Here is a 23,387-nt window from a genome sequence, read left to right on the forward strand (position 1 = left end):
TATCCAACCAGAATTCTACCAGAAACTTGTTCATGGTAAACAAAAATGTTTAGTCAAGGTGAATCTTGCGAAGAGACATTTTACCCAAATATTAGGTGTGATGTATGCAAATTTTTGACCCCGTTTTGATTTCAGAGAACCCAAAGAAAATTAAAGCTTGTGCACCAAATTCTAGTGATTTTTTTAATTTAAGATGTATGCTGTACAATCATTCCACCACAGATAAAGAACAGTTCAAAGAAATTACTCAAAGCCCAAATATTGCCATGACATTCATATCCAAGATGACATTCATGTCTCTGTATGTAAACTTCCGACACCAACTGTAGGTGTGACAATCTACGACATCTGCTTTTTTGATGTTGGCTGTTGCCATGTACTGCTATCAGTGAACTCCCCATGCTCAGTTTTCTACTTAAGATGTTACAGCTTTTAAACAGTATCTTTAATAGAGAGCGTGATGGTGGACAAACTGAGTGCACAGAGCAGCATGAGCGCAAATGGCCATTAAAATGAGCACAAGGCAGGCTTGTCGGACTCGAGTCCAACTCGTGCCCTAATTTTAAGGACTCATGACTTGACGAACTTGAGCACTGATGACTCGGACTCGTGCATTAACTGCATTCAGACTCGTAAATTGGAGACGAGGACACGGATTTTTTTCTTTATTTTTTTGGTAACAAGCCATAACTATCTTATGCCAAATTATTATACCGACGTTAATTTTTGTACTAATTTTGTCTAAGAGTATCACACTTGTGCGCCTTGGCACGTGCATCAGATAGACTCTCGGGTGCGCTCCGGACAGCGCGTGCGCCAAGCGGACTCTTGTGCGCATGCGCCGTAAATGACTCGCACCTGCACAGGATTAAAGGAACAGTCCACCATACTTCCATAATGAAATATGCTCTTATCTGAATTGAGACGAGCTGCTCCGTACCTGTCCGAGCTTTGCGCGACCTCCCAGTCAGACGCAGTCAGACGCGCTGTCACTCCTGTTAGCAATGTAGCTAGGCTCAGCATGGCCAATGGTATTTTTTGGGGCTGTAGTTAGATGCGACCAAACTCTTCCGCGTTTTTCCTGTTTACATAGGTTTATATGACCAGTGACATGAAACAAAGTTCAGTTACACAAATCGAAACGTAGCGATTTTCTATGCTATGGAAAGTCCGCACTATAATGACAGGCGTACTAACACCTTCTGCGCGCTTCGGCAGCGCACTGATATCTGAGCTCCGTAATCAATGCGCTGCCGAAGCGCGCAGAAGGTGTTAGTACGCCTGTCATTATAGTGTGCACTTTCCATAGCATAGAAAATCGCTACGTTTCAATTTGTGTAACTGAACTTTGTTTCATGTCACTGGTCATATAAACCTATGTAAACAGGAAAAACGCGGAAGAGTTTGGTCGCATCTAACTACAGCCCCAAAAAATACCATTGGCCATACTGAGCCTAGCTACATTGTTAACAGGAGTGACAGCACGTCTGACTGCATCTGACTGACTGGGAGGTCGCGCAAAGCTTGGAGAGGTACGGAGCAGCTCGTCTCAATTCAGATAAGAGCATATTTCATTATGGAAGTATGGTGGACTGTTCCTTTAAGGTGCAATCAGTGCGCCTATATAAAAATTGTGAAAGCACACTTACTTTGTGAAGTATTGAGCTGCGTTGCAAACACATTACTAAGCCTTGTTTGGTTTCCTGATCCCTGATTTCCTGTTTCTCGTCTTTGATTCTGCCTAGCCTACGATAGCCTGTTTGTGCCTCACTCGACCTATTGCCTGTTTTACCATTTTACGATTTTGCCTGCCATTCTGGATTGTTTACCTGTCTTCACTTGTATTAATAAACACCTTCTGCACTTGCATCTGTCTCCCAACCATCTCCGACAGAATACTTTGCACTCCCTGATAAAGAGAATGCACGTTCACCTGTTCATTCGTCATGTTCAGGAACAAACTAATGTTAACGGTGCTAAAACAGCCACCGTCAAATGGTGTGGCTGGAGTGTTGGACTTGGTCTCGGCTCAAAATTTTCTTTAATGACTTGGACTTGACTCGAACTTGAACACTAGGGATTCAAGACTGGACTCGGACTTGAGGTTTAGTGACTTGACGACAACACGGGTCAAGGTTTAAATTATAGCACCTTGCACCAATGAGCAAGTTAGATGCTGGTGAAAGGAAGTGTGTATATCTTGGTGCTCGGTGCTTGCAGAACTGCTCTCATGGGTGACAGCTTTTCACTTGTTTCACAACTCCACGCTTACAAATACCTTTGCATGTGCACAAGTCACAGCACGGCACCTTGTGCTCGGTTTTTTTAATGTCTGCTGTGTGCACGGAGATCGGCTGCCCTTGCACAATCCGTTAAAGATGCTGTTTAAATGTAATAAGACCTTTTATGAGGTCAGTTACATGCTGAAGTACCTCCTCTTATGTGTTTTCAGAGCAGTTTGCTATCCGTTTTGTTTTGATCATTAATCATGAAATTGTCAAGATCTTTATCATTTCATGTCATATACGTTGTATCACGTGGCATCGGGTTTTGGTATAGGAACATTAAGAGAATGATTATGAATAAACAGGCACAGCATTGGACTGACACCTGGCCCCAGTATCAGAATCAAACGAACAGATATTTAAAGCACACAAGCAAAACAACTTGAAATTAACAAAAAGGTAGTTTTTATTACCTGACATCATTCTGCACCTCTGCGGTTTCATCAGAAATTCTTGAGGTCGTTTGATTATCTTCATTAATATTATGCTAAAACACATTTTAGCAATTGCTTAACATATCCACATTCTTCTCATAATGCTGTCCTTATATTGTGAAAGACATTAAAGGTCTGGTAGCAATGTAGACAAGACAGTTTTTAAATGTAGCATAAATGTCAAAGTCTTACTTTGGTACTCAAATTCAAATATGGGAAGGGGTTCAGAAACTTCATAAATCTGTTTTATGAGAGAAAGAGAGAGCTTCTATGATTCAGCTATCCAAGCCAAACAAACATTATTTGTCTCTGTAAAAATACATTACTGTACCTCAACAAGTTTAGTTTTTCAGACAACTGCTCTGCAAGGATACTCTCTGTATAAGATTCTTCACAGTCCCTGAAAGAGATGAATGTATTCAAGAATGTATTCAAGTATATATATGAGCCAGTAGGTATTTGCTTAACTTGACATTTGCTGAAATGAATGAGGCACCAAATCTACACTGGGGGGGGGGGATCAATCAAGAGAAACAAAATAAACCTTTAATGTGCAAAAGAGATACTGTGTGAGAGCCTGAATCCACCTAGAAGAGAGTGGAAACCAAGTGAGCGTGAGGTTCAGGTGTGGGTGTGCGCGCGTGCATGTTTGCGAGACCGAGAGACGCTGAACACTCAGACAGTCCCCTCTCAAAAGTACTGTAATGATAAGGCCAGTTGTTTTGTTTTTGCTCTACAATAAGGACATTTGGGCTCAAGATCAAAAAATGAATATCAGATGATAGATCAGAATTTCAGCTTTCGTTTGCCAACACTTACATCTAGATGTGTTAAACAGCTTAGAACATGGCAGCTTTGGTGTTAGACCACTCAATTTTTAAGTGAGCAAAGTAAATTAAAAGTAAACAACACTTATTTGGCTGCATATCTCTTGCTGGCAATAACTACATCAAGAAGGCAAGCCTGTGACATTACCAAACTGTTGCATTCTTCCCCCAATGAAGTCCTTTGCAGTAGCAGCTAGTGACTACATGAATGCGCACGCGCACACAAGCTATCCTAAGTGCATCCAACTACAGGATCAAAATGAATGAAAGCTAAAACCAGCGAATCTAAGGAAAATGGTGTGCTTGTTCAACACTTACAGAAGTCTCACCCACATACTAAACACAAATATCATTTGGCCTTTGCACCAAGGATACCATTGTTAATCAAAGCCAAAAAACTGCCGACACGAAAAAAGACAAGCATTAGATTACCCATCATAATGAAAGCACCAGCCATTAAAACCCACGCTACAATCTGAACAGGCGGCACAGTGGTGTAGTGGTTAGCGCTGTCGCCTCACAGCAAGAAGGTCCTGGGTTCGAGCCCCGGGGCCGGCGAGGGCCTTTCTGTGTGGAGTTTGCATGTTCTCCCCGTGTCCGCGTGGGTTTCCTCCGGGTGCTCCGGTTTCCCCCACAGTCCAAAGACATGCAGGTTAGGTTAACTGGTGACTCTAAATTGACCGTAGGTGTGAATGTGAGTGTGAATGGTTGTCTGTGTCTATGTGTCAGCCCTGTGATGACCTGGCGACTTGTCCAGGGTGTACCCCGCCTTTCGCCCGTAGTCAGCTGGGATAGGCTCCAGCTTGCCTGCGACCCTGTAGAAGGATAAAAGCGGCTAGAGATAATGAGATGAGACAATCTGAACACATGAAAGGCTGAAAAGCAATGCATCAGGCTATGGCAAGAAAATGTGATTGAGGGGAAAAACAAACAAACAAACATTCTAACTCACCAGTTACTTGTAGAAAGTTATTAGTCACGGACACCAACAAAAATAGTTTTTCCAGCACTGCCAAGCCTGCTAGCCATTCCACTCACAAGTAGGCTACATATACACATTGAAGCAGCATTAGCCTGCCCCTGTAGTCTTCTGAATTATGTTCAGTTTAGGAGTTGGTGGTCTTTATTTCTGTCGTTCAAATTCTAATTTCCAAAATTTATTGTCAAGGAGGTATCGCAGTACAACCCCCACCATTGTTTGGCAGTTGAACAAGCCTTAGCAGGCTGTAATTTTTGTCACTACAGTGCAATTTAAAAAAATTTGAATTGGGATTGGTTGAAAAGTATGACAAGGCCAGCCTCCATTGAGTTTTTTTTCCCCTCACCATTCTGGAACTAAAGAATTTTCCTTGATAACACGTGATGAACCCAATCCTACACACATGGCCAAATTTTGCTGGCTAGACACCCAAGTCAGAGCATCTCCAAAACGGCAGGTCTTGTGGGGTGTTCTCAGTATGCAGTACCGACCAAAAGTGGCCCAAGAAAGGACAAGCAGTGAACTGGCATCAGGGGCATTGATGCATGTGGCGAGGAAAAGCAAGCCTGTTTGGTCCAATCCCACAGAAGAGCTACTGTAGCATAAACTGCTGAAAAAGTTAATGCTGGCTATGATAGAAAGTGTGTCAGAATACACAGTGCATCACAGCTTGGTGTGTATGGGGCTGCGTAGCCACAGACATGCCTAATTTTGTACATACTACCACCTTTTTGTATAGTGCTTTATATTTTTATTATAAAGGTTCTATTTCCTAATGTTTTGGGTTTTTTTTAATAGTGTTTTATTTCCTAAACTGTTGACTCAGAGAGCCCTGCACAAAAATTCCAATGTGTCTGAACTGCTGGTTTATGTACAAATGTCTAGTCTAATCTAATCTAACCTAACCTAATCTAATCTAATCGGGGAAGCCATGACCTAACAGTTACAGAAGCAGCTTTGGGACCAAGAGGTCAGTGGTTCGAGTCACTGGACCAGCAGGGGTGGCTGAAGTGCACTTGAGCAAGTCACCTAATCCCCAAATGCTCCCCAGACTGCTCTGGGTATGTTGTACATCACTCTAGATAACAGCATCTGCTAAATGCCTGTAATGTAATCCTCAGTCATAACTCTGGTTTGCATGTAAACAAATGCCGTACATTTCACATCAAAATGGCAGCTGAACTCTTACCTTCCGACTGACCCCTCAATTGACCCAATAAAAGCTTCCAGGTCCTGTCCACAGCCTAAAATATCCAATGAGAGTCGGCGCTGAAAAGAAGTGCATTCTCCTCTTCTTTCCTGTTCAGACTGAACCAATTGGAACCAACTGGGCCGATGACTGGTATTTTGCGTAGCCAACAAAATTCTGAAGATGAGGATATGCAGCAAAGAATATACACTGCTGCAACAAGGAAGTATATTAAACGTATAAAGCACACGTAAAAATTTTAATTATTTTGCTAAGCCCACACAAAGCAGCAAATATGGTTTGTGTGTTTAGGATATAAACTCAACTGATACCCAAATGGGTAATTAGTACCATGTTCAGGCAACAGAAAGAGTTGCTTATTCACTCATCTCAGCTATATTACTCCTCCGGTGCCCACCAGGGGTATAAAGGGCCCCATGTTTCTTTTTAGATTGTGAGTCTCTCTCTCTCTCTCTCTCAGACACACACACAAATAAAATCAGGGCTTTCCCCAAAGCGCAGATACGCAGCACTCCGCTGTGCTGCACTGTCACTTGCGCGCGCGCGCACACAATCAATACCATGAATTGAATAATGCAGAGTACTTTCCATACCTAAATATTTCCTACTCCCCTCTGAAAATGAGCAATAACTCTAGAAACAGGAAGATAGTGTAATATACATATAGGTCTGAACTAGTGTTTCTCAACCACTGGGCCGCAGCCCACTAGCCATCTAGTGGGTCGCAAATTTTTTTCAAGTTTGAAGCCAAATACTAAATAGTTCAGGATGTCGTAGTGTCCCAAATCCGGTAGCTGGTTTGACATATACTTTTCAAGTGGAATAAATATATTTGTGAGTAAATTAAGAACAGGAGGTCCATTATTGTCACGTTCCTCCTTTGCATTTAACCCCCGTGCGCGCGCGCGCGCGTGCACACAGAGCGCAGTTTGCTAAATAAATAAATAAGGTTGTGGGTAAATTATATGGATCTGTGATGCCTGCTGGAAGACAAGCGCAGTGAGGATTGAGAATCGAACAGCTGTGGTTGGTTTACACCTGATACTAGAACTTCTAGCGTCTGAGCAACCATCACAAAGACGCATACAAAGCCCAGAAATTCCTCCTTACCCGGGCAAAAACGATACAAGATTTATCCTGTGGTGTTTTGATTCCCAGACCTTTAACCCAGCCACATATAAAAAGTTGTATTCCTCCATGCTCTTCCAGGTTTTCATCTGTGTGTCCATGTAGAACGATGTCTGCAGCACCAGGTAGTTTGAGATGTCAGGGAACTCAATGGATGGATAATTTTCCAACTCATAATGAATGAATGACTTTATTTAAACATGGTAAGTTGATCAGTAGAGCTGGTGGGGTTGGTGCATGTACAGATACAAATAATTACAAAATATGGAAGGCTAAAAATATACACAATCTTAAAAAAAAAAAAAAACCTTAATGTGTGGATTATCTGTTAATTATCTTCACATTAGGTTAATTAATAGTATACATAACCATCATCTTTGTATTTAGTTATGGCTACAATAGGATCAAAGTTTATTCTACTAATGTCAAATGTAGCTCATAAATTTTTCTTTCATAGGAAAAATCCTTCTTTGTTAGCTTGTAAGGCTCTATCCCGTTGAGTGGTTTCTATATCCACTTCTTTTGAGTGTATTTCTTGGTTTTAATAACTTGCTTGTTTTCTGTACACAAACATGGTAATAAGTTTGTGTTAATGGACCAGACTCCACTTTTAGATCATTAATCCCTTTTGACGGAGAATGCCCTGCATGCATGGTTGTATGTTGGCTTCTGGCACATCCATACAGTTTTAAATACAATACCTACAATTAATAACAGTGTTTTTATTGCATTTATTTAATTCCTGGGCTCCCATCCATAACAGGGAGTGATATTGCATTCCATTAATACACTTTACAATAGATTATTAGATTCTAATAGAACAGATAAGCCAAAATAATTGATCTTTTTTAATGGGCCCCAACTTGTTATAAGTATGAATAGGTGGGCCTCGAAGCAGAAAAGGTTGAGACCCCCTGGTCGAGACTATCCTGGTACTCAACTCAGAAGTGAAAATAAAGGTTTTCACTGCATACACTGACTACCACTCGCAGCCATACATAAAGCCATGTTCTAGGCACTGGTCACTAGATGGCACTGTTGCATGATTTGACCTTGATTCTGTTCCTTGCATCCTGGAACTAGAAAATGAAGAGGCATGCTACGAAGGGATTTCATTTCAAATCTAATTTTGCAGCTTGCATATTTCTCAAAGTCTCTTCCATGCCAGAATCTGGTCTTCCCAGGCAGTCTCCTGTCCCAATACTAACCAGCTCTCTAAGGTGCATGGGTGCAGAGCCCATCTCCATTTCCACAGCCCTTGGCCTCTCGCCTATACAGCTAGGATTACGGGGGGCGGGCTGATCTCCTGGTTTGACTTCCCTACTTGCATCTGTATTGCAGTGTGCCTTGCCAGATGGCAGTAGGTACCATTTTTATGATGGTCTTTGGTTATGACCTGACCACAAGTAGAACTCGTGATCTCCCAGTCGAGAGGTGGACATGCTAACCACTAGGCCAGCTCATTGTGCCTAAATCAACCCTAGATGCCACCAGAATGCACCATTTGAAGTCTCCAATTTCAAAATTTTCCAGGAGAGCATGTCCCCAGACCCCTCCTCACAGCCTTCAGGGCCCTCTGGGTTGGGTCAGCCCTTATGGGCTGGGCTTTACATCAGTCGCACCACTGATTTTTTTTTTTTTTTAAATGGGGAAAGCCCTGTGTGCACTAACTACACACACAATTTGTTTGAATAATTATAATGATTTAAATCTAATAATTTGACTTATTTGCACAAAGTTTAGTTTCAAAAGGGGAAAAGAGCCCTATAAATATGTTTATACTCCCTACAGGTATGGGACAGGTCACCTCCAAGTGTCACCTTTCATTCAAGACTAGCAGTCTTTTTTTTTTTATCCTAGGTATATGACCATGATTACCAAGGTTCCTTTGGAGTCTCCCAATGGAGATTTTTTTGAAAATCTTTGGAGACATACTGTGGCAGCGGGGGCGTGGCCAAGCAACAGTCTGTGAATGGAGGGCGGGGTCAGGGAAGGTAAGTGGCCAAGTCATTGCACCTGCTGTCAATTAATGTCTGTTTGTTACAGGGACGGAGCATAAAAGGAGAGAGAGAGCAGAGAAAAGAGGCTCCTGACTAGAATGCAAGTGTGTGTACATGCGCGTGTGGGAGTGAGGCTGAAAAGCTATACATCTCTCTTTAAAAATAAACCTTTGTAAGAACTTCAGCTCCCACCTGCCGTACTTCTGTGTCTTCCCCCCCTCAGGTGAGTGATGCCCCGAACACCGGTGCAGAGGGAAAGCCTGGGCTGGTATGCTGGCACGGCGGGGAGCCGGGGCATCTCTAGAACCAGGGTTCCGCAAGGGAGGTGGAAGCCGTGATCCGGATCCCCGATGTGCCAGAGACCGCCCCCGATCAGGCCGGGACGTATCGCATACCAGTAAGTGTTCAAGGGGATACATATCACGCTTTGGTGAATTCCGGTTGTAATCAGACCTCAATTCACCAACGCCTGGTGCAAATGCCTTTGCACCCCCTCCCTCTAATCAAGACCCAGTTTGAGCGAATTGGGATGGATCTCGTCGGGCCATTAGATCGGTTGGCACGAGGGTAATCACTTTATTCTAGTTCTGGTGGACTATGCAACGTGATATCTGGAAGCGGTGCCTCTCCGCAATATCACAGGACGCAGTATTGCGGAAGCGCTCTTCCACTTCATTTCCCGGGTCAGGATTCCAAAAGAAATCCTGACAGACCAAGGTACTTCATTTATATCACGCACACTGCATGAGCTGTATGGGTTATTGGGGATTACGTCTATCTGCACCAGTGTCTATCACCCACAAACGAATGGCTTAGTAGAGTGATTTAACCAAAAACACTCAAGAACATAATTCAGAAATTCGTAAGTGAAGATGCACGTAATTGGGATAAGTGGCTCGAGCCCCTGTTATTCGCAGCACAAGAGGTCCCGCAAGCCTCCACAGGGTTTTCTCCATTCAAATTATCATATGGGTGTAAGCTGCGTGGCATTCTGGATGTGCTACGGGAAAATTGGGAGTAGGGACCTTCGCCTAGCAAAAACGAAATCCAGTATGTTCAACTGCGCGCAAAATGCAAATACCTAATTTAATTTATCTAGAAGGTTTTTTTCCTCCATTTCTATTCTCTGTTTATCCTGTAATGATGCTACTGGAATTTTAATTTCCCTGAGGGAACCCTCCCAAAGGGATCAGTAAAAGTTCTATCTAATCTAAACTCCACACCCTCATGCACCTAACCCAGGAGAATTTGCGGCAGGCACAAGAACGTCAAATCTGGCTGTATGACAGGGGCACGCGCCTTAGAGAGTTCACACCGGGAGACAAAAGTGCTCGTATTATTGCCCACGTTGGGCTCCAATTTAGTCGCCAAGTGGCAAGGGCCCTTCGAGGTCACACGGCGAGTCGGGGACGTCAACTATGAGGTGAGGCGAACGGATAGGGGCGGGGCATTGCAATTTTACCACCACAACCTTTTAAAACACTGGAATGAGGGGGTCCCCGTGGCATTGGTAGTCCCAGAGAAGGCGGAGCTGGGGCCAGAGGTGAAAAAGATAACATCTTGGACCACTCCGGTCCCTTGCGGAGATCGCCTCTCACCGGCCCAATTCACGAAGGTGGCCAAGTTGCAAAAGGAATTTTCCGACGTGTTCTCGCCCCTTCCTGGGTCATACCCACCTCATAGAACACCACATCGAAACGCCCCCGGGGTGGTAGTGCGTAGCCGCCCTTACCGCTTGCCTAAACACAAGAAAAAGGTGGTTTGGGACAAACTCAAGGCCGTGCTCGAAATGGGCATAATCGAGGAGTCACACAATGACTGGAGCAGCCCAGTGGTCCTGGTTCCCAAGACCGACGGGTCGGTCCAGTTCTGTGTGGACTATAGAAAGGTCAACGTGGTGTCTAAATTTGATGCATACCCAATGCCTCGCATTGATGAGTTGCTTGATCGGTTAGGCGCTACTCGCTTTTATTCGACATTGGCTCTAACAAAGGGATATTGGCAGATCCCCTTGACTCCTCTATCCCGAGAGAAAACGGCTTTTTCCACACCATTTGGATTACACCAATTTGTCACACTCCCTTTTGGGTTGTTTGGGGCGCCCGCTATGTTCCAGCGGCTTATGGACAGGGTCCTCCGCCCTCACGCTGCTGCATATCTGGACGATATGATCACCTACAGCCATGATTGGCCGCGGCACATGAAACACCCGAGGGCCGTTCTAAAGTCGCTGAGGCGAGCGGGCCTCATAGCTAACCCGAAAAAGTGTGCAATTGGGCAGGTGGAAGTACGGTATCTGGGGTTCCACTTGGGTCATGGGCAGGTGTGTCCCCCAAATTAACAAGACTGCAGCGATTGCAGCCTGCCCAAGGCCCAAGACCAAAAAGGAGGTGAGACGGTTCCTGGGGCGGGCTGGCTGGCTATCATCGTAGGTTTATACTAGGGCTGAAACGATTATTCGAGTAACCTGAATAATTTGATTACAAAAAACGTTCAAGGCAAATTCTTTGCCTTGAGGCTTCGTTTAATTCATGTCACCAAAGTCCGTCTACTTTAAATGTCTCTGCTATCGTATCACTCCCGCTTTGTAGACAACTGCGCAGCTCCAGTATCATTTGTTTCACATGGACTGTAATAATTGACATGCATCAATCCCAAATACACCATTCCCTCAAGAACATATTTCACAAATATGATGGAGCAAAAGTACTCAGAAATAACAGATACAGTGCCTTAAAGTATTCATACCCCTTGAACTTTTTCCACATTTTTCCACCTTACAACCATGAACTTAAAAGTTTTTTATTGAGATTGTGATAGACCAACACAGTAGCACATAATTGTGAAGTGAAATGAAAATGATAAATGGTCTTCAAAATTTTAAACAAATAAAAATCTGAAAAATGTGGTGTGCATTAGTATTCAGCTCCCTGTACTCTGATACCTCTAAATACAATCCAGTGCAATCAATTGCCTTCAGAAGTCATCTAATTAGTTAATAGAGTCCTACTGTGTGTAATTTACTCTCAGCATAAATACACTTGTTCTGTGAAGGCCTCAGTGGTTTGTTAGAGAACACCGAAGAACAAACAGCATCATGAAGACCAAAGAACTCACCAGACAGGTCAGGGATAAAGTTCTGGAGAAGTTTAAAGCAGGGTTAGGTTATAAAAAAAAAATCCCAAGCTCTGAACATCTCAAGAAGCACTGTTCAATCAATCATTCAAAAATGGAAAAAGTATGGCACAACTGCAAACCTACCAAGACATGGCCGTCCACCTAAACTGACAGAGCGAGCAAGGAGAGCACTGGTCAGAGAAGCAGCCAAGAGGCCCATGATCACTCTGGAGGAGCTGCAGAAATCCACAGCTCAGGTGGGAGAATCTGTGCACAGGACAACTATAAGTCGTACACTCCACAAATCTGGCCTTTTTGGAAGAGTGGCAAGAAGAAAGCCATTGTTGAAAGACAGGCATAAGAAGCCATGTAGGGGACACAGCAAACATGTGGAAGAAGGTGCTTTGGTCAGATGAGACCAAAGTTGAACTTTTTGGCCTAAATGCAAAGCGCTATGTGTGGTGGAAAACTAACACTGCTCATCACCCTGCACACACCATCCCCACTGTGAAACATGGTGGTGGCAGCATCATGCTATGGGGATGCTTTTCTTCAGCAGGGACAGGGAAGCTGGTCAGAGTTGATGGGAAGAGGGATGGAGCTAAATACAGGGCAATCCTGGAAGAAAACCTGTTGGAGGCTGCAAAAGACTTGAGACTGGGAAGGAGATTCACCTTCCAGCAAGACAATGACCCTAAACATACAGCCAGAGCTACAATGGAATAGTTAAGATCAAAAAATATTCATGTGTTAGAATGGCCCAGTCAAAGTCCAGACCCAAATCCCATTGAGCATCTGTGGCAAGACTTGAAAATTGCTGTTCACAGACGCTCTCCATCCAATCTGGCTGAGCTTGAGCTATTTTGCAAAGAAGAATGGGCAAAAATTTCACTGTCTAGATGTGCAAAGCTGGTAGAGACATATCACAAAAGACTTGCAGCTGTAATTGCAGCAAAAGGTGGCTCTACAAAGTATTGACGCAGGGGGGCTGAATACTAATGCACACCACATTTTTTAGATTGTTATTTGTTTAAAGTTTTGAAGACCATTTATCATTTTCGTTTCACTTCACAATTATGTGCTACTCTGTGTTGGTCTATCACATAAAATCTCAATAAAAAACTTTTAAGTTCGTGGTTGTAAGGTGGAAAAATGTGAAAAAGTTCAAGGGTTATGAATACTTTTTCAAGGCACTGTACATTAAAGTGTGTTCTTAAGGAGACAGACTGTGTTGCACTGACAGACATTTGGACGAGTGTGGCCACAGGAGGCTTATCTGGGGGTCACATGTCATTTTTTGGGAGATGATTGGGAAATGAAGTCCCTCTCCCTTACTACAACGCCTCTAGAGGAGAGGCATACAGCCACAAACATTGCAGATTGGCTGGAGGAAGCTGCCACCAAATTTCACATTCCTTTTGAAAAAGTGAAGGCAGTTGTCTATGACAATGGGGCCAACGTAGTGGCAGCTGCCAGAATTCTGAAAGAGAGACACGGATGGGCCTCTGTTAGATGTGCAGGGCACACACTGAATTTGGTTGTGCAGAATACACTGAAAAATAACAAAACCATCTCAAGTTGTGTGGCCTCTGCAAGATGCCTGGTGGAGCACTTTTTTTTTTAAAGAAAAAGAGAGTGAACCGGCCTGCATAAAACTTAAAGAAAAGCAGCAGCAAATGGGAGTGCAACAGCACATGTTGGTACAGGATGTCAGTACTTGGTGGAACAGTACACTTCATATGCTATCCAGGCTCCTTGAACAGAGATGGCCAGTGACTGCAGCTCTTTCCGATCCTGCAGTCAACCCACGGGGAAAACATCACTATTTGGATCTGAAGCCAGAGCAGTGGATCTTGACTGAAGAGCTGACTCAGATTCTTGAACCTTTCGAGGGGGCTACAGCGTTCCTGAGTGGGGAACAATATGGGACCCTGTCTGCGCTTCCTCAGCTGGTACAGACCCTCAAGAAATCCACCATGAGTTCAGCTTTTGAAACTGCACCAGTAAGGGCATTTCAGGGTCTTGCAGCTGAACAGATCACTGACAGGTGGGAAGACCTGTTTGTATTTAAACCTGAGGACCCCAACACTGCCCTCCTTGCTGCTGCCTTGGACCCCCGGTTCAGAAAACTTAAGTTCTTGCCTTCTGAAGAATCATTTAAGGCCCAAAGCACAATTCAAACAATGGCACTAACTGTCAAAAGGCAAGACAGACAGTCCAATGAGCGGGGAAATTAATCCACCACCAACATAGACCACCCAGCTACTCAAGCCCAGGGATCATCTCTCAGTGTTCTTGGATCATCATCAGACTCCAATAGCAGTGATGAAGAGGATAAGAAGCAAAATCAAGAGGTGCAGAGGGAGGTCTTACAATATTTTGGTGAACATCCTCTCTCCAAAAAAAGAGGATCCACTGCCATGGTGGAGAGCAAATGCAGCAAGATACCCAACCCTGGCTAAGCTTGCAGTCTTTTCTGGGTATTCCAGCCACCTCAACGCCCTCAGAGCGTTTGTTCTCTGCTGCTGGGAACATTGCCTCAAAGCGTACGGCAAGCCTTACTTCTGACCATGTCAATATACTGACCTTTTTGCACTGTAACCACCATTTGCTCTTTTAAAGGCTTGCACATGCATTGCACACACATGCACCAAGACAAATTCTCTCCCTCATGCATTGCTCTAAGACAAGCACTCACTATCTTGCACAAAAACACAACATTCTACTCTACCTACCTACCTCAACTGGATACAATTGGAAACTGAACTATACTGTTTAAGTTGGATTATTAGTAATACTTGAATTATTTATTTATTGAGGCAATTTTGTACCTTTTATACTTTTATTTATTCTTAGATGGGCTATTGCAGGGGTACACCCCTTTTTTCCTTTTTTATTAAGATAAAACTAAGGACAAAAGATTGTATTTCATAGGGTTTTTTTTTTCCATGTACATCATAAATGTTTCACAGACAGGTTTATTAAATGGGCTTAGTTCTGGAGCCAATAAGCCAAAGGTTTTAAGCTTTGATCTAATAAAAGTGTTGAGTTTGAATAAAAACCTTTTTTTGGGAAGAATAACAGCCAATTGCTTGCTCATTTTAAGAGGCCTTTCATGTTTTTCATGTTGCATAACACACTATTGATATAGTTGTTTAAAAACAAGTATAATTTATCAGATTACTCGATGAATGAAAAAAAAAAAGCGACAGAATACTCGATTCCAAAAAATATTCGATAGCTGCAGCCCTAGTTTATACTTAATTATTCGGACATCACCAGCCTGCTAACCAATCTCACTAAAAAGGGGGCTCCAGATCTGGTCCAGTGGACGGAGCAGTGCCAAGAGGCCTTCTCTGAGGTAAAGGCTGCACTGTGTAGGGGGCCACTTTTACAGTCCCCTGACTTTTCTCTCCCCTTTATTTTACAGACTGATGCATCGGGCAGAGGGCTGAGGGGGCCGTTTTTGTCCCAGAAGGTGGAAGGCGAGGAGCGCCCTGTGCTGTACATCAGCCGGAAATTCTCGATGCGTGAAAGCAAGTGCAGCACCATCGAAAAAGAGTGTCTTGCCATCAAGTGGGTGGTCCTCGCCCTCCGATACTACCTGCTGGGGCACCCTTTCACTCTGTTCAGACCACGCGCCCCTCCAGTGGCTCCACCGCATGAAGGATGCTAATGCGTGGATCACCCGCTGGTATCTCGCCCTCCAGCCATTTAAGTTCGAGGTGTTCCACAGGCCGGGGGCACAGATGGTGGTGGCAGACTTCCTGTCCTGTCGGGGGGGAAGTCAGCTTCAGGCCGGACGGCTCCCCGGCCTGAGTCAGGCGGTGGGGCTATGTGGCAGCGGGGGCGTGGCTGAGCAGCAGTCTGTGAATGGAGAGTGGGGTCAGGGAAGGTAAGTGGCCAAGTCATTCCACCTGCTGTCAATTAGTGTGTGTGTGTGTTAGTTACAGGGACAGAGCATAAAAGAAGAGGGAGAGCAGAGAAAAGAGGCTCCCGACCAGAATGCATGTGTGCGCGCGTGCGTGCGTGCGGCTGAAAAGCTATATATCTCTTTAAAAATAAACATTTGTAAGAACTTCAGGTCCCGCCTGCTGTGCTTCTGCACTCCACCCACATCAGGGATTTGCTACACATACCCTTTGTAAAACATGCAAAATATTAGCGTTCTGTTATAAAAATTGATCTTGGGGTAGGTAAGGCTTCATGATGTGGTCCCATTGTATTTTCCAGCTAAAACATCCCAGCTACCATATAGTCATCTCCAGGCATCTGTTTCCACCCGGCATAGGAGTAGTGTTAGAGAAGGCCGATGCTAGCTTACCTACGACTTGGTGCTGTTAGCATGGCAATCCAGTTAGCTTCCACCCGGCGTAACAGTAGCATTAGTGAAGGCCAACGCAAGCTTATCCACGACTCTGTACTGTTAGCGCAGCAGTCCAGTTAGCATCCAGCCCGTGTAGCAATAGTGTTAGCAAAGGCCAATGCTAGCTTACCCGTGTAACCAACCATCCATCCATTATCTGGAGTCGCTTTATCCTGTACAGGGTCACAGGCAAGCTGGAGCCCATCCCAGCTGACTGGGGAAAAGGTGGGGTACACCCTGGACAAGTCTCCAGGTTATCGCAGGGCTGACAAAGACAGACAACCATTCACACTCACACCTACGGTCAATTAAGAGCCACTAATTAGCCTAACCTGCATGTCTTTGGACTGTGGGGGAAACCCATACAGACACGGGGAGAACATGCAAACTCCACACAGAAAGGCCCTCACCGGCCGCTGGGCTCGAACCAAGAACCTTCTTGCTGTGAGGCGACAGTGCTAACCACTACACCACCGTGCCGCCCTCTCGTGTAACCATCTTTGAGCCTACCTGAGCTAACTGCTAAAGCATATAACACAATCTGTGGAAAATCTGTAGTGGCACTTGTGTTTTGGAATGAAAGGGGATATACAATGCACAGAACTGTGGCAGATATCGCGTTTTACATAAAACTGATTTAGGAACTTCCAACAGTGAACAAATGGCAAACTTCTGGTGGTAACCTGGTTTTTCTAAAAATGGTGTTCATCACATTTTGAAACCAAACTCTTCAAATTATTAGAAAATGAGAAGCAAGACAAAGCATGAATCAGCTGCAGACGTCTGAAAATTTTTAGGCCGGGCCTCACGTCTGGTTGATTAAGGCCAGATCTCCATCAGGCACTTGTGTAATACAAAGGTGAAGAAAGGCATTTGGCTCACAGCTCAACCATGAACTTGACAGTGTAGATAATGATTTGCAACTATTGCTGCTATACCCGTGCACGCAGGAGACGGATCAAAAAGTGGTCTCAATCACCCAAAAGACAGCTCATTTGATGGCAACAAGATGTCAAATCACAACTTTATTAGAGGAGAGCTGTACAGCCTTCTCTTAAGCAGAACAAAATCTGGACATCTCTGTCATCCTTCAGTTCACTCACAACAGATCTGCAAGTAGTGCAGCTTAGAAGATGCATCAAAAACAGTTAAGGACACACTTGGATTTCTTCACAAATCCAATCATGAAAAAACTCAAAATGACGTGACTGTAAATTTGCCTGATAGAAGCTCTGCTATCATGTTTTTATGCTGCAATCTTACAACCATTACACAGTCTGTTTAAAGGCTATACTGGACAGCATGACATACACTGAAGCAGTCAGTCAGAGTCAAATGCCTGCACTCAATACACACCAAGGTTGTTTCACCAGCTACAGCTTCTCAATGGAGCAACTGGCACATATTTTTGATCTCTCCCACTGTTGTGATTTTAAAAAGCACCTACAAAACAACTGCTCCTTGTTTAGGATGGACTCAGGTACAAAGTTGCGCCAGACAATATTTGGATCAAAGAGATAAAGTTCTTTGCACATGAATGACTACTTCCTTATCTCAAATTCCATCTCTAGAGAACACAGAAGTGGGAAAAAAATATTCACAATCATATGCCGCTTTTCCACTACCAACGCGGCTGAGTCGGGCTGAGCCGTGCCGTGCTGAGTTGGGCTGAGTCGAGCTGAGTGGGGCTGTTGGAGTTGCATTTCGACTACAACCGCGCTGGCTGGAAGTGGGTGGACACATCGGGTGGAGTTAGCGAAAGTGGGTGGACGTCAGGTGATGTCGTTAGGCGGCGCAAACAAACAGTGACATCAGTGAGCTTTTAAGCGGTAGTCTCACGACCCGGATAGTAAACAATAAACATGGAGGACATGGAGTCGTTAGTGTTGCTGGTCTTGGTGCCGTGGCTTGTTGTCGCCGACAACGCCAACAGATACTGGCAAGAGCGTATAGATGAGGCGAGGCGCATAAGGCTTCATAATTCTCGTAATTCGTAATTCTTCTTCTTCCGGGTTTACGGTGTTTACAGATCCCAGCGTGCTCGCGGGGCGTGTGTGGGCATGTGAGGACACTCCTCCTCACCAATCAGTGCACAGGGGAGTGTCTCCTCACGCCCCTAGCCTCACTCAGCTCGGTTTGGCTCGCTTCAGCCCCACTCCAAAACCGTGCGAGTTTTAGGGGCTAAGCAGGGCTGAAGCGAGCCGAGTCGTGCTGTTCTTAGATAGTCGAAACGCGAGCCGTGTCGGGCTGAAGTGAGCTGAAAAAGGGTAGTGGAAAAGGGCCATTAGTGGAACTCTTTCAGAGAATAAGATTAGTGGGTCATGGTAAGAAAAAGTGATAAACAGACATTAGAACCAAGGTGGGAAGGTCCCGATCAGGTCCTGTTGGTTAAACATGGATACAGGTTTCCCACTGTTACACTGTACTGCCACCTCAGGAAGGAAAAGTGAGCACATCAGTGAGCATGCTCTGAGAGTATCTAATGATGCAAGTATTCAGGTGTATAAAACAGAGTGAAGCTTCCCAACACCCTCTCATGCATCTCGTGCCCCTTCCTCTCCTGATGTGTCAGGCCCAGTGGCAGGAAGGGAAAATAGCAGTCAGTCAAACAACAAAGGACACACATCCATAAACTACTGGCATGAAAGGAAAATTTTTAAAGCTGTGTCTTGAATCTATTATCAAAGAGGGACAGATAGTAGATGAAAGCAAGGAAAACCAACAATGACTGAGACGAGCACAAAAATTTTGAAAAAACACACACACACCCAATTAGCAAAAACTGCCACAGTGGGTGGAACAGTTCACTGTGTATCTTTCTTCATTCTTGTCTCTGAGCTGAAAAACCAGATGATATGATGTTACCTGTGAGATGAAACCAGGAAGGGAATTAAGTGGAGGACACCGAACGTCTAATAACCAGTAAGGATGGGACGGACCAAGGTGCTGGAGCTTATTGACTCAAGCAAAGACCTCATGGACATTCCTAAGGACTTGACTTCGCATCATTACAAAGTTGTCTTACTAGACCATGCTCCAGGATGGCTTACTCAGTCTTTCTGACACAATGTTGTTGGGATTGGTGTATTCATTGTCTCCATCAGTGGTTATTATTGTATGTCTGTTACTTAAACTGGTGATATCTTGTTCATTTCTAGTTCTAATAGTACACTGAATGAAGAGTTGATGATCTAGAATTTCATCTGGGTAGCTTTTGCTATCACCACCCTTCATGAACTTGGTTTAGGTTGACTAAGCTTGTTTTGAAATACTCCCTTAAAGTGCATATCACGGGTAAATTCAGGAGCAAGATCAATGTAATTCTCCTATTTTATATTAAACTTTGGTCAAATATCTGTCACATTTTGTGCAATTTTTTTTTACCTTGCACAATACCAGAAAAATTCAGTTGAAATCAAGCTACGGTATTTGAGGCGAATTGGTCCGCCTCTGAAAAAACTTGGCATTCGGATTTCCCGGCAAACAATGATTTTTGTGACGTCGCGTGCGGGACGCCTCCCTCTGAATCCTACGTCAGCGCTGGTTTGTTTATGAGAAAACGATCTGGTGGTTTTCTGCAAATTTCTTCAACGTTATCGTGTAATTATTAAAATGGTTAACAGATGTATCGTAGGAGGGTGTAGCAACACCAATCTTGATGGGATTAGTACTTATTGTTTTCCAAAAGACCGGACAAAGAGAGAAATGGGAGCGCTTGGTCTACACAGGCTGTGCACTGAAACCGTGCAAAGCTCTCGCAGCCTGCTGGCGCTTCCGCAGGTGACGTCACGAATCTGGCTCTAGACTCACTTGGGATTTTTCCAGACGCGTTTTATTTTATTTTTTTCTGCTGTAGACAGATGGCCTTGTGCAAAATTGCCCTTCTGGATGAGTGTGTAAAGGGACATACTTTCATATTAAAACAAAAAATGAAATTGGTCCAGGATATGCACTTTAAGGACCATCAGATGGGGAATTGAAATAGTCGCCTTTAATTATTTACTTTTAATTGTTTGCTTCTGACTCTGTGATCATTTGCTGAAGTTTCATGTTCATCTCTGACTCGATGTTAAATATGCTGAATAGGTCATATTTCTGAATGACAGCAGGAGCCTATCCATGCTTTACATTCACCAAGACAAGTGGTGGAAGGTCAGCAACCTACCCAACAAATGTAGGTGAACTCTGCTGGCCAGTGTTAATTCTGGGATGTGCACATGGGCATGTAAATCACCAACACTTCAGTTCTACCCTTTAACTACCACTTCACAAAGCAAAGCTGGTATTTAAAGAAGTAACTAATAAATGTAAAATATAAACATTATCGAGTTAAAAAAAAATTAAAAAGCTGCCAGAAAGTAGTGGCAAAACCCTCACCCAGTCTTTACTTTTCTTTCCTCAGTGCTCTTGGGGACTGCGTTTTTGTCATGTACTCCACATATCAACTGTCCATCAGGCTCCCCATTTTCTAGCTAAAAAAAGATCAAAGGCTGTTAGAGTGGCACAAACCATTGTGACACACTGCTTACTACACTCCACCTAGAGTTGTATAGTCAGTCAGTACAGAAGAACTTACAGCAGAGCTTTCTCCAGTGGGAACAAATGACTTCACTGGACTCCGAGACTTCACCCTTTCTGAACAAGAAAGGCAGAGAGCCATGAAACATGCAAATAGCAACACACCAGGATTAATGCGTGTCTGACCAGGAAAGCAGGACTTACGTGGCATGAACTCATCTGTCTCATTCTTCCTGGTTATGAAGTGTGAGGGAGCAGACCTCACTGTACAGCAGCCGTTAATTTTAAGAATATGTTGAGGATTGCTGAAAATGTCCCAGGGCAAGCTGACAGGATAGTGATCAACACACCCACTCTGATCCCACAGAGCCTTCTCACTTGAGTAACATGCAAACTTATTCACCACTAAATCATCATTTACACAGATCTGCAATGTAAAAAGAGTTAAGTGTAAAGAGTTGAAAATGACAAAAAAAGTAACATTTTTAATCAAAAGTGAAGAGTTAAAATGTGATAAAATGTCTCAAGAATGGCCATCATTTATATGTTTTGATTTTAAAGTGCATATCATGGGTAAGTTCAGGAGCAAGATCAATGTGATTCTCCTATTTTATATTAAACTTTGGTCAAATATCTGTAACATTCTGCATTCTCTGTAATTTTTTTTACCTTGCGCAATCCCAGAAAAATTCAGTTGAAATCAAGCCATTTGAGGCAAATTGGTCCGCCTCTGAAAAAACTTAGCATTTGGATTTCCCGGCAAACATTGATTTTCCTGACGTCACGTGCGGGACGCCTCCCTCTGAATCCTACGTCAGCGCTGGTTTGTTTATGAGAAAACGACCTGGTGGTTTTCTGCGAATTTCTTCGTTATCACGTAATTATTAAAATGGTTAACAGATGTATCGTAGGAGGGTGTAGCAACACCAATCTTGATGGGATTAGTATTCATCGTTTTCCAAAAGACCGGACAATGAGAGAGAAATGGGAGCACTTGGTCTACACAGGCTGTGCACTGAAACCGTGCAAGCTCTCGCAGCCTGCTGGCGCTTCCGCAGATAACGTCACGAATCTGGCTCCAGACTCCCTTGGGATTTTTCCAGACGCATTTTGTTATTTTATTTTTTTCTGCTGTAGACAGATGGCCTTGTGCAAAATTACCCTTCTGGATGAGTGTGTAAAGGGACATACTTTCATATCTCATTATCTCTAGCCGCTTTATCCTGTTCTACAGGGTCGCAGGCAAGCTGGAGCCTATCCCAGCTGACTACGGGCGAAAGGCGGGGTACACCCTGGACAAGTCGCCAGGTCATCACAGGGCTGACACATAGACACAGACAACCATTCACACTCACATTCACACCTACGGTCAATTTAGAGTCACCAGTTAACCTAATCTGCATGTCTTTGGACTGTGGGGGAAACCGGAGCACCCGGAGGAAACCCACGCGGACACGGGGAGAACATGCAAACTCCGCACAGAAAGGGCCTCGCTGGCTGCTGGGCTCGAACCCGGACCTTCTTGCTGTGAGGCGACAGCGCTAACCACTACACCACCATGCCGCCCATACATACTTTCATATATAAAAAAAAAAGCAGAAAATTGGTCCAGAATATGCACTTTAAATGTCTTTTTAAGTTAAAGGTAGATTACCTTTCAAGTTTAAGTCATAAAAAGAATTTTCCCGGACACCCAATTATTTTTGTTTAGTGGACCAAAAACTACTGAATTCAAATCATAGACTTCCAATTTTATTATTATTTTTTTTAATAAAACAATTAATTAATTTAACGCCAGGTGGTCCTAAAGTTACTGCTATTTTTTTTTTCTTGCTTCACCATGACCCAAATCAAGACGCTGTCATGCGTCTTGGTGGGCTTTCCCCATTTGCACAAGGCATTGTGGGATACAAATTTGAAACAGGAGAGGAAAATGGAGGAGACGAACGAAACGTGAAAGACCGACTACAGTAACGGAAAGCAAGAAGAAAAGATGTTATGTTGCGAAGGAAAGGAAACGCAGGACCAGACTAATAAATATTGGCAGTCAGCGAGCACCTCTGTGTGCACGGTCAAGGTAAACCTGTAGATGGCAGTAATGCAACATTGTGGATCCCAGCTGCCATAAAACCCAAAAGAAGAAAGAACGGGTAAACCTGAGCATGCACACACTGGACTTCCTCCGTCTGCTTGACTGCGTGAAGCGAGCGATTTCATGCACATTTGTGAGGGAATCTCCTCAAATTAAATAACTTCCCAACCGCAGAACAGCTTTTTTTTTTAGATATTGCAGAAATAAACATATAATCACAATGACCAAATTTCAGAGAGAACTAAATTTCACCGATTTTATGAAATCGAAAGGCCATATAGCTTTAAACAACATATTTTTGGAAATTGTAGAAACTAAAGTCCCTGATACTAGAGTTAATTTGGCATAATTACTCATCATATTCTTATTTACTCCAAGGCTGAGACTTGCCACTTTATTGCCCATCATTAATAATATCCATGAACTAGATA

General features: G+C 43.8%; 1 protein-coding gene across 1 annotated transcript in view; it reads right to left on the minus strand.

The window, feature by feature from the left end:
- Positions 1-23,387, minus strand: part of tdrd12 (tudor domain containing 12) — a 75,245-nt gene that overhangs the window by 26,655 nt on the left and 25,203 nt on the right. The window contains exons 9-14 of the mRNA XM_060903159.1: positions 21,069-21,291; positions 20,911-20,981; positions 20,724-20,803; positions 3,051-3,119; positions 2,912-2,960; positions 2,699-2,772 (exon numbers count right to left, since the gene is read on the minus strand). Of these exons, the coding sequence (XP_060759142.1) occupies positions 2,699-2,772; positions 2,912-2,960; positions 3,051-3,119; positions 20,724-20,803; positions 20,911-20,981; positions 21,069-21,291 (566 nt within the window). The remainder of the gene's footprint in view (positions 1-2,698; positions 2,773-2,911; positions 2,961-3,050; positions 3,120-20,723; positions 20,804-20,910; positions 20,982-21,068; positions 21,292-23,387) is intronic.

The sequence above is a fragment of the Neoarius graeffei genome, chromosome 2, assembly GCF_027579695.1.
Source record: "Neoarius graeffei isolate fNeoGra1 chromosome 2, fNeoGra1.pri, whole genome shotgun sequence".
NCBI classification, from domain to species: domain Eukaryota; kingdom Metazoa; phylum Chordata; class Actinopteri; order Siluriformes; family Ariidae; genus Neoarius; species Neoarius graeffei.